The sequence below is a fragment of the Centroberyx gerrardi genome, chromosome 8, assembly GCF_048128805.1.
Source record: "Centroberyx gerrardi isolate f3 chromosome 8, fCenGer3.hap1.cur.20231027, whole genome shotgun sequence".
Taxonomy (NCBI): domain Eukaryota; kingdom Metazoa; phylum Chordata; class Actinopteri; order Beryciformes; family Berycidae; genus Centroberyx; species Centroberyx gerrardi.
The window spans coordinates 10558383-10570587 of record NC_136004.1 but is presented as its reverse complement, the minus strand read 5'-3'; the positions used below and the strand labels follow the sequence as shown (position 1 = coordinate 10570587).

At 44.4% G+C, this 12205-nt stretch overlaps 1 protein-coding gene across 2 annotated transcripts in view; it reads left to right on the top strand.

Moving 5' to 3' along the window:
• The first annotated feature begins 1639 nt into the window (after window positions 1-1639).
• lmx1bb (LIM homeobox transcription factor 1, beta b) overlaps window positions 1640-12205 on the top strand; it is a 44346-nt gene continuing 33780 nt past the window's right edge. The window contains exons 1-2 of one of the 2 annotated variants that reach the window (XM_071927866.2): window positions 1640-1778; window positions 2336-2522. In XM_071927866.2, the coding sequence (XP_071783967.1) occupies window positions 1640-1778; window positions 2336-2522 (326 nt within the window). Of the gene's footprint in view, window positions 1779-2308; window positions 2523-12205 lie in introns of both variants that reach the window. The other variant, XM_071927867.2, reaches the window with a different exon arrangement.

The following is a 12205-nucleotide window of genomic DNA, read 5'->3' as shown; positions in this document are numbered from 1 at the left end:
CGGGGAACGACAAAGCACATTACTGATCACCTTCAGCTGGATATTATTATTGCTTATTGCCGGAGCATAAAGCTCATACTGAACACAAATGCTTCTAACGCCCATATCTGTTTTTTTAAGGACGGCTATTTGGATGGCGGTTATTTTCAATTAGGCTAACCATTTTAGCTTTAAATTCTGTACGAGGGCCCGTGCCGCAGATGAAAGGATGAATTGATAAATTGATGAATAGCCCATAATAAGGGCAGTTGGCCTATTTTCTATAGCTGCGCTGTTCCTGATAAATAAATGTAGGGCAGGCCTTGGGTGCAAAGCCTGTGCATATGTTGTTGTTATTGTTTTTTTTTATTATTTCTTGTCGGAATTAGACGAAAATGCATGTTTGTGTGTCTCTTATTGGCCATCTCAGAGCTGGACAGGCCGCTGTTATCACCACTGATCGCCAGGTGCATCAGTTGGAGGTTAGCAGCTCCGACTGGAAACAATACTCAAAAGACTCTAGCGAGTAAAGCATATGATGCTCCAGCAGACCTATAGGACCCACCTGTATTTTTTCCCCACCAAGGAAAATATTACAATTTAAGATAAAGAAATAAAGTTTGGCAGCAAATGCAGTGAAATTCTCGCCTCGTCATATTTTTTTTTAAAGTCAATAAAGAAAGATAGAAATAGAATCGATAGAAATCTCCGCAGCATATTTTGTAGAAGGCGCATGCAAGCTGAAAATGAATGATAGGTCTAATGATAATATGATAGGCCTAATAATAATGATCAAATAATAATGTAATATCAGAACAAAATAGGAGTTGAAATAGAGTTATATAATTATTATTATCATTATTATTATCATTATTATTATTATTATTATTATTATTATTATTATTATTATTATCATTATATTGTTGTTGTTTTTAGAGCATGCCATGTCAATCCATACCCATAAAAAAATATCTAGAATTTTTCTACTGAGTCTTCTTTACGGGTAACTGTCCCTGCGTGTTGTTATTGGACTGCGTGGAGCGCACTGTACTCTGCACCAATAGCATCCCAATGGCAGTGAATGGGGTGAAAAAAGTGTGGCCATGCATGCAGTCAGGAGTGGGAGGATCCACCCGCTTCAATCTCGATCTCAGACTTTTTGCAGCGACAGGGGCACGAGCAGCCCTCTCTATACTTCCAAGAGTTACTGTCGGGACATTTTTCACTCTCATATCTTTGGATTTGTTGTCATTTTTGCCCTTCTTCTGCTCGACTAAAACAGTCATTTCGTGAAGGAATCCGGCTTTCTCCCGTCGGCTTGCGGAACAGAAGATAAAGCTTCCTCAGTCCTAATAATAACAGGTGACTGTTCAGAGACTTTTCCACGTTTATTGTTGCTTTACTGTCTCCCCACGCTTCTCTGACATATCAGGGATTTATTTAGCCGGCCTAGGCTGCGTTTACTTTGACACTGTTGTGAGCATCAAAGGCGATTTTTTTTAGACTTCTGTTAAGTTCATGTTTTTTTTTTTTTGTCCTCCCAGCTGCAGGCTGTTTCATACGGAACTCATACGGTTTCAACAGGTTTTATGCTCAGCAGTGGTCTTCTTCCAGTGTTGTGGCCGCATAGGATTTAGTAGTGAAGTCTGACGGTGTTCTTATGGATATTGCAACAGGTCTGGTGTCACTGGAGCGCCTCTCCACGGCAAAACAGTCCAAGGCGTGCATCATGTTGGACGGCATAAAAATTGAAGATCATCCCCTGCGATCGGGACAAGCCACGCTCGGAGTCATGCTCGGTAAGTCTTATACTGGGCATTAAACCCCATTGAAGCACACATAACTTCAATTAAAGTTACAACAGACTAGTATTCCTGTCTGGATGCCATTATGCGTGCATGCTCACTGCCCTTTCCTTTTTCCGTGACACGTTTCTAGCCTCCAATCTTCCTGGCAACCAGCATGCTAAAACAATGAAAAGTGTTTTTTTTTTATGTGGCAAACAAAAACAACAACGAGAACCAAAACAATAAGAAATGGAGGTTTATTCCCATAATTGCCAAGGCTATACGCATCCTCCATGCATGTGTAATGACCCTGCCATCAAATGGCTGGATGAGTGATGTAGGCTGTAGCCTCTATAGGCCTTATTCCATAGGAAATATATAACGTTCATCCACTACTTTCTTGGTTTGGCCGAATAGCTATAATATTAATCCCATTCCCAATTAATTTGTTTTATAAATCAGTGTAGATTTATTTGTTCGGTGGCTTTTATCTGAGAATATTGACTATGATTTAGGCCTTTTTCCCTGTTTTGTTCTGACGGGCCTGTGCAATTCAAATGCCATTTTAGGGACTGAATGTCATCATCCCTCCGTGTGTGAAGGATGCCAGCGGCCCATTTCCGACCGCTTCTTGATGAGAGTCAACGATTCCTCGTGGCATGAAGAGTGTTTGCAGTGCACTGTGTGTCAACAACCTCTCACCACCAGCTGTTACTTCAGAGAAAGGAAACTTTACTGCAAACACGACTACCAACAGTAAGCACATTTCGCAGGATGTCTGTCTAGATGTCCTCAGATGTTTTGGCTGGTGTGTGCAGTGATCAAAAAGTCACTGCAGTGGCTCGGCTGCAGTTGGCCTATAGGCCTTCTTTAATGTGTCTCACTCAGTGCAAAAAAAATGTCCATCTTAACATTTCATTTAATCCAATATGAAGTCTTAATTTGCTTAAAACAAGTGGGAAAATCTGCCAACGGGGTGAGAAAATACAAATTATTTTCCTTTTTTATTTTTTGATTTTTTGAATAGTGTCATTTTATTGATGCGTTATTGATAGTGGCTTACTCTGCCGTGTGTCAAGATACTGACACTTGTTTATTTAAATTCCTGAAATAAGTCAAACAGCAGTTGGAGAAAGTGGAATTATCTCATCCCACTGGCAGAACTTTTCACATGTTAAAAAAAATTAAGAATAAATCAGAGACTAAAAGATGGATATTTTTGCAGTGCGCTCACACTGGCTGGACGGTGATTGCATTAGTGGCTATATATTATTGTCATATTTATTGCTCTGTTATTGTCACAGTGGCCCACGGTATTTCCACATTTATTTCCACGGAACCAGTGAGTGCTTCACAGCAGCTCCGTGGTCCCGACCAGGCCCGAGAGCGTGCAGGCGTTTTGTCTCTCCATTTTATTCCGCTCTCTGTCATGTTTTCTGGTTTTATTATGCGGCCTTTCCCCAGTAACAGTTTCAGATAGTTTCAAAACAAGAAAAAAAAAATGAATAGGTTAATTCCTGACACACTGAACCACATAAGCCCACAGCGGAGTTTAGATTTACTTTCTGATTATGTCGATTAATAATTCAGTTGCTAAACCCGATGCCCCCTTCACTCCACTTTTGCGTTACGTTTTCTATTAGATTTATTTCCTCCCCTCATTTTATCGTTACATTTTTTTGTTGGATTTTAGCTCATTTTATTTTATTTCATTTTATTGGAGGTTTTTTTTTTTTTTTTGCGGTCGGCATGCGCGGAACGGCAACAGTTTAACAGTTTCATGAAAAACAACCTGTGCTTTATCCTTTGTAGAAGTTAGTCCTACACGCAAGGCTAAACACAGTGAAGGGGAGTTAGTAAGAAAAAATAATTAGGCCTAAAACTTCACACATTGACGCACGCGCGACATACACACACACACACACACACACGCACGCACGCACAGCATAGACCGGCTATAACCTTATGAATAATTTACTGTCAAATTTCGAGTTTCAGAGTTCGAAACCATCTAATTATTTTCGGTCTTTTTTTTCCACTTGAAACGCCGAGTTTAATTACAATAGCAAACTATTGTGATAAAATACAGATTAGATTGGTATTGAGATACAACAGCAGCAACAACAACAACAATAATAGTCATAATAATAATAATAACAATAATAGTCATAATAATGTCAATTGTGCAATTGTGATATACTGCCTTACTGTTATTATAATAAATGATCATAATCATTTTGAAACTTTTGCATTCCAAAGTATGGCAGAAGCCAATTTAAAATGAATTACAATTCCAAAATGAATTTAGAAAAATACTTTTGCATGACAGTGATAAGCCAGGGAGTCAGATAAATTAGTAAACTGAATTACTAAATTAGTAAATTATCACATTCAACCGGTAATGGCAGAGCTAATCAAGAAAATGCTGAGGCTAAGTCAGTGAGGGCTAAATGCTGAGGACTGTGCAGACTGTGTGCACCCTGGGGTGCCCCTGTGTTTCTCATTGCATGAGTGCTTTTCATGCTTGTCACTAAATTTTCAGCTTTTTGTGTCTGGGCTTTTTAACAATTCTACTTCGATTACTAGGACATTATGGCTCTCTGCTAGATACCTTGCAACCAACAATGAGTTACATCTATTGCCATGCGTGCCATTCATCCAGCTTTGTGACAGGAGTGTAGTCAGTTGATAACAATGGGAAATTCATAGCAGTAACTATGGGAGACCGGAGTCACGGCGTCACGGCTTAGAGGTGCCTGGAAGCTGAGACAGTCCAGCAAAGAGACGGATCTCGTTTCCCCGCCTGCTTCACCACAGCCGATTATTCTTTATTTATTTGTTTGTTTTGTGTGTGTAGTGAAAGAAAGAAAAAGAGAGAGAGAGAGAGAGAGAGAGAGCGACAGAATCTATTTCCTAACCTCTTCCAAATAATATGTGGATATGCCTTTGAAGTGCCATACTTGGTCTTCCATTCTAAACTGACCCCACTTTCGCTTTGCTACCTTTGGTAGTTTGAATGCTGTGAGCTTGTGTGGCAAGTCTGAACATCCAGGCCAAACACAACAACCTGCTGGGCGCCGTCCTGTTCTCACACACTATTATTCATCACACGTTCCATCTTTTAATTCTTCCTTCTCTCTCTCTCTCTCTCTCTCTTTCTCTCTCTCTCTCTCTTTTTCCGCCTCCATCCCTCCCAGGTTCACAGCTAGCTGGAGGGTCTCCCCTTCACCTAGACAAAAGTATCCCTTTTTTTTTTTTTTTGTTTATTTCATTTGCATTGATGGGATACTTAAAGATGTAATTGGCACCTTTTTGACTTTTATGACACCCATTTAAGATGCATTTGTCAGCCCACAAACTGCTTTGGGCGGTGAAGAGAGCTCCTAGCCTTACAGAGGTCTACGTGCCTAATTACATTCCAACAGCAACTGATTCATGCCCCGTAATCAGCTCTAGCTAGCTACAATAAATCAAGGAATTGGCAAGCAGTCTTTTTTCACACCTTTGGAACAGGTTTAAGTGCAGACAGGGGAAAACAATTGTGTACTGTGCTATTAAAACTCCCACCAACACAGTTCAACACAACTTGCTCCATATAGTGCAATTATATAGTAACAAGATTTGATTTTATTAGCCTTTATCCCATATGTTTTCCTCTTTTTATGTTATGCAGTTGACCTGTGTTTGTTTTTCTCTGTCTTTTTACCGGCGTTCGATGTGAACATATTGGAATTATAGCAATTTGTGTGAATGAGTGGAAGATGGTGAATGTCTTGGGTCATGACAAGTTACATTTTTCTTCAAGATTTCATGCTAAAAAATCCGAGATGTGGTGATATCAGCTCAATTTTCCCCAAAAAGGGAAATCTTGAGTCTGAAATTTGACTGCATTTTCACAGAGGGGGAAATACAACAATATCGGCGCTGCCTGCTGAGAGAGTATTTCAGAGCGAGTTTGATTGGTAAATAGGCAGAGTTGTCAGCTGGATGGGAGCCGTAGCCGAGTGAGGGAGAACAAGCTCGAACGAGACGGGCGGTATGTAAAAGGTAGAGTGGAATTACACCACCCCCAGAGAGTTTGTTGTGCCCTGGTGTTTGGAGGTCAATTATACATCATTAGAAAGAGGGAGATCTTTTCCCCAGAGGGACCTTTCCTCTAACCAAGCAGATGGTTTGAAGGGACCCGTGTAATAAGGCTATCACTTGACCGAAGTGTTGGACAACACCCCTGTAATGGACTGCCTTGTTAGAAAATGCCATGTTCAAGCAGTGGGCTCCATCTACAAGCATAACATTAAGTAACTATATTACACACTATGTGCTTTCGGTTGCTGCTGATGTATAAAACCCTGCATTCCAGGGTGGGATTTTTTTACATTTTTTTTTTTTTTTTTTGCTATATAAAGTTTTACTGTCTAGCAAAATGCTATTTTAGAATGTTTTATTTGTAACGGATCCAAATACGTCAGCATGCAGATTTTTCCAAATTTTGCAATTCACGTGTTGAAAGCAAAATTAAATTCACGTTACGGTAGTATGAATAGTAGAAAAACAGAGCGGTGATGAAGCCATAAAACTGGAGCTCCCAGAACCTGTCTCACTTCCCTTGTAATTCTCAGTGTTGGACGATCCCCTGGTGTGCTGAGAGGTGCTTTTTAGAACTGTTAGGAGTGCCCTCCTGTGAAATTGTTGTTTTTTAATTAGCTGTGCTTGGGACGCTGCAGCAGTATGGTGGATAGATGCTGACGGCTGGGTTTCTGCGTTAGCTCACTGTGTGTTTTACTCACTCTAGGACACTCCCGCGTGGCCTGGCACTTTGTGAACGCTCACACACACAAAACTGGATGTGCTTTGTGTTGTCAACCTAGTCCCACAGTTTTGTAGTTAACTAAAGACTATCTGTCCTGCCAGCGTATTTCACAACAAGCAGCCAAACAGCCCAGCTGATCCATAGGTGTGCATGTTGTTCTGTGGAAGATTTTCTAACTTCAAGCTACTTTGTTTTCTAATTCTACCTAAAAAGGATAAAAATGTGTCTATAGCCACTTCTCTTGGGTAAATAAAGGAGGACCTCTACAGAGAGACAAATCTAATGTTAGCAACACTAAGCTAGATAATATTGCTTCAGCTTGCCGGGATTTTTAGTGCTCGGCAAGGAGCTGGCTGGAGCTGGCCCCGTTCCTCTGTAAGGAAGTATTGGGTTTTATGTCAACATGGCTCGGCCTGTCCCAGCAGCATACTAGGATGCATCATCTGTCATCTCATGGCTTGCTAACCGTTCCCCCCCCCCAATGCATTTTGACCCATTAAGGACCTGTTGGAGTGGTATTTATTTGCATCACTAACTACATCTTGTATTCACTCGTTTTCGTCCTTTCCGGTTCCCACAAATCGCCACTTTCAGTCATAAATATTTGATTAAACAGATAATTTTACATGAACACACGTACATATGAATAGTGCGCTGTTATAAATTTTTACACAAGATACGTGCACATAAAAAGTTCTATAGTCTGCTGTTGATATTCACTTAACCAGGTGGTTATTTTTTTGTTGGGCTTTTTGCATTGTTATCCCAGTAAATTGTAGGTGAAATTGGCTGTATCATTAAATCATGGGTGATTTCATCAAGGTTTGTTTTTGTAAAGGCACTTCCGATCTGTGCGTGTGCATGTGTGTTTTGGTAGGGATGCTTGGGTATGGAGTGTGTGTGTGTGTGTGTGTGTGCGCGCAGTAGCAGTTGGAACACAAAGCACTTCGCAGGGCGCTCTGGGAAGCCACAGAGGCTCAGCCACGGTAATGCCCATCACCACTTTAGAGGCCAGACTGGTGGCTGGGGATGTGGAAAGAGGTCTCTGTGGCTTTGTGTGGGGGAGCTGGAGTGCAGGGGAGGAGAAGGATCTGCAGAGGGATCTGCCTGGTGTGCTCACATTACACTGGATGATAGCAGAGGGGTGCAGGGGAACTCAAGCATGCAATTTGTTGGTAGCCACAATTTAACCTCATCTCCTAAAGCCGGCTGTTAGGCAGCCAGTGGGACATGTCAGTCAATCGGGAATGCTAATCAGTGACGGTGGAGAGAACGGCTTGGGCTCGGCAACGCGGCGATTTTCCTCGTTGGCTCCAAGTCCTCGGGCCTTCAGGTTTATTTTCACAGCATGACAACTCTTCATAACAAAAAAGGAAGGCAACCACAAACCATTAAATGCAATTTACAAATTAGATTTTGGCTAAATCTGTGAAATACTGTAATCGGTTTGAGGTTGTTAAAGTGGCCAACCGAGAAATACACGCACTCAGCAAATGTTTTCACTTTTGGATTTGCCAGAGTCATTGTTTAAATGAGGAGAATCAAAATTTTAACTAGCAGGCTTTTTGCTGCGCTAATCCAGGTGATAAAATGATTCATTTTAGATATCATTTACAATGTGTTTTTGCGAAAGTGTGTGAAAAATGACAAAAAAAACTCCTTCACATTCTTACTAATTCTAATTACGTTTCAGATCTGTTTGTCTGGTTTGCTTCTGTGGAACTGGATTCGTTTGGAAATAGTCCACACTTGTTCTCGAAGGCAGCCTGGTCGAACGTGCATGAGAAATTGAGACATGGCCTCTGCTGCTGGCTCACAGTATCGCTGCTGGCCCCAACTGTGTATATGTGATCCCACTCTGGAATGTTTTTCCAACACGTAGGCTTTTCACAGATACACTAGAGAGGACTGGCATCACAGTGGCAAGTGCTGCATTCAGACTGTTGTGTGCCCAAGGCTTACTCTCACACTCACGTCACACATTCTAGCTCTACATGGGAATCTGGGCAGAGCAGGGTATTTATCCACACTACACCCCGGGTTTTGTGAGGGTGTGGGCGCGCGTGTGTGCGTGTGTGTGTGTGTGTATGCGTGTGTGTGCACTTGCATGTGTGCATAGGCAATTTCCTCTGTTTCTCTCTCTCTCTCTCTCTCTCTCTCTCTCTTTGTCTCTTTCTTTTTCTACGCTCTTTCCGCTCTCCCAGATTTACTTAAAAAAAAAAAAAAACACGCTAAATTTCAGCAACTCACACTCACTTCCTGTGGGACTGGCTCAGTCGTTGCATGTCAAATTCGCCTGCCTGACATCATTCGATAGTATAGGTATTTGTGCAGATACAACAAAACAAAACACATTTCTTTGTCTTTTTTACCCCTTTTAATCTTCATCAAACGAGATTAGCCCCCCAAACACCGGTATTTCTGCCCAAAGTGACTGACAGAGATTTGCACTTTTATCATTAAGTGTGACACTAAGCCGGTCGGAGCTTTGTCTTGAATGGAGGGTCTGACGGAAACGGGGGCTCCTAATCCTTTTATTTGTGTCAGGCCCAGAAAGAGGGGAAGAATTGGGCAGGGGTAGGATGGGGCTGCAGAATGCCACGGCCCCTCGGCCCCTCCAGACCCCGGCCTCCACAGCCAAGTGAGCATGAGACTCATCTTATGTGGTCTGTGCACTCCAGCGGACGCATACACACACACACACACACACACACACACACACACATGCAGGCACGCACACACACACACAAGCACATACATGCATCTGTGTACAAATGGCCATATTTGCGCAGACACGCACACAAGCACATAATGCATGTTCGCCCACTCATGCACAAAATCACACACACACACGCACACACACAAAGTCATATCAGAGTGTGTACCTGCTCACACCAGAGCATGTGTCTGTACGCCGGTCTGCGAGTGCGTGGATTGCAGTGGCAGGAGGGGTTGGGTCTAGGATGAGATTAATAAAGTTTGCCGGTTCCCTGGTCGAAGGCCCAACGCCGGCTTTTGTCTGCGGCTCCCATCGTGGGTTCGCGGGGCTTCGGCTCCCTTTGTGTGCGCACCCTCGTGGTAATCCGTCTCCAGCGGGAGTCCCCCGGGGCACTTTATTTACTCATTCAACTGTTTGGAAGTCTGTTAGACTGCAGATCAGATGCGGTGAGACCAATGTGATTACTTTAACGCAGCGCCGCGGATTCCTCGCCCAGCGTCGGCCCTCTCACCCCGAGCCGGGGCGCTCCGCGGGTGGGAGGGAGGGTCCGCTGGCTCATCCCTCTCTGTCTGTCCTGTTTACCGGCCCGCTTTGAGGGCCTGTCCAATACTGCACTACTGAGGCTGTTATGAAAATTTTGCATTAGGTATCGAACCCCCTCCCACACACCCTCCTCCTCCTCCTCCTCCTCCTCCTCCTCCTCCTCCTCCCAACCACCACCCCTTGAGGGAATTAACCAGATTCTTTTGTTGCTCTCATTTCTGCGTGTTTATTATTTTCACTTGCCTTTCAAAAGATAGAAGGTCTCAGTTGCAGGGGCAGCAAGAGTTAACCTCTCTAGAAGTGGAGGAAGTTGTTTTTTTTTTTTCACTCTTTGCATTTCTCAGCTCCCTTGCTCGGTAGATCATTATTCAAGTCCCCCCCCCCCAAAAAAAAAGATAGCAAGTGTGGTGTCACAGTGTAAAAACTAACATCTTCGTTTTATTGCAAACCATGAGATGGATTTGGTTTTCCATCTATCAACATAAACCCGGAGCCATGTATTTTGGGGCTAACCCCCGTGCCTAACCACTGCAGGCTGTCAGGCTCTCTGAATTTACTCTCCTCCTGGTGTGGCTGGGGAATATGGTTGAAATCAGCTGCCAGGACAGCATCGAGAGCCTGCGAGAGCTCCCTAAACTCTCTGTTTAGAGCCGGCTGCCGATTGGTGATGGCTGCCTTGGCAGGAAAAATAACCCCCGTATGAAAACAGTGCAGATTGGGTTTCGGCGCGTCCGACTCCCGTCCTCTCTGGCCGCCCCGGCCCCCCCACGGCACGGCCAGCGTGATTTGTGCACGAGGTCCCGTGACCCATGGAAGCTTCAAAAAGCAGCGAGGGGAAATATTTGGATGATCTTGATGGGGGAGTGGAGGCGTGGGAGGGAGGGGAGGGGGAGGCAGAGATGACGGAGGCTTGGTAAGAGCAGGGTTAACCGGTGTAAGGCAGGGCAGATGTGGAGGATCTGCAGTGCAGTGGTGATGACAGCGGAGTGTGTGCAGAGTACAGAGAAGATGACTGCCCATCCTGGACCCCCCCGCCTGCCCCCCCCCCCTTCCCTACACCCTCCCCTCCCAGAGAGCTACGACATAGACGCCATGTTCTCCCCGCACACTGAGGCGACATACAGTGGAGAGAGCTGTGCATTGGGGGATGGAAGGAGTTGCAATTTAAGAGGCATTTCATCATCAGATACTGTACCATGATACTGATCGTCTGTACCCCCCCCCCCCCACACACACACACACACACAGAGACACACACACAATCCCTTCTCCTCTCCCTTTACCTTATACCTCTGCTGGCTGGATATTAATATTTCCCAGAGAGCCGCTACAATACGTCTTCCTGGGAAATTCCACGACTCTTGAAACGCTGCAAAATGATCCGGTGTCTATGAAAGGGATGGCTAAGGGGATGAAACATGGAAATTTTTCAAAATGTTTTTTTAAGTGTATGTGTGTGTGTGTGTGTGTGTGTGTGTGTGTGGGGGTGGGGGGGTGGGGGGGGGTGGGGTGACTTTATTTTGCTCTATTGACGGAGATTTCTATTCAGTCGAGTTTGTAAGAAAAATGTCTTGCTGCAGGTGAAAGCTGAGATGTTTTGCTCTATTCATCTCTATTTTCTCCTTGAGCCTGTGATATTGTTTGACTCAACTTTGGGCCTCGTAGCACATTATTTATGCACCGAATTTGCTTCTGGGGGCCAGTTAAATGGAAAACCCCATTGAACACAAATAGCTGTAGTAGGCTGTGGTTGGATGCAAACCCAAACTCAGCAGTTAAAAAAGCAAACCTGTGGTCTGAGGCAGCCCAATCAGTCTTTGGCCTGTGTGCTTGTCGCTGCCTCCTCCTGAGTGAGCGGGCCCACCGCCCCCCCCGGGTGTCTGTCTGCCTCATGTCGGCCCCGCAGGCCTTAGCCACACAGGGGAGAGCCATCCCGGCCCCGGGCCGGCGTTGCGCTCTGAAACCCAAGCTCCGCCGTTTGTGTTGTGATCCCAGCTGGAGAGACAGCTCCGGCTCTGAGCGGAGCCCTCTCGCAGCGTGGAGCCGGGGTCACCGCTGGCCTCTCCGCCCTCCATCACTCCGCTGTGCTTCTGCTCGGCGCTGACTTATTACCCCTACGATCTAACAGCGGTTCCAAGGCTTTGACTCGCAAACCCATCTCCGAGAATCGAAGTTTTGATGCGATCGCGTTATCAGTTACGACTAGCTTGAGAGCTTAAGCTTCCCAAATGTTAGGTCTGTCTGTGCAGTTTGCTAAATGAATGTTTCACATGACTACTTTAATGTCAGTGGAAACACACTGCGCCAGTGAAAATACAGCGAGGCCGTCGCTTGTTATGTCTGTGTTAGATGTTTTCACTCAAATAT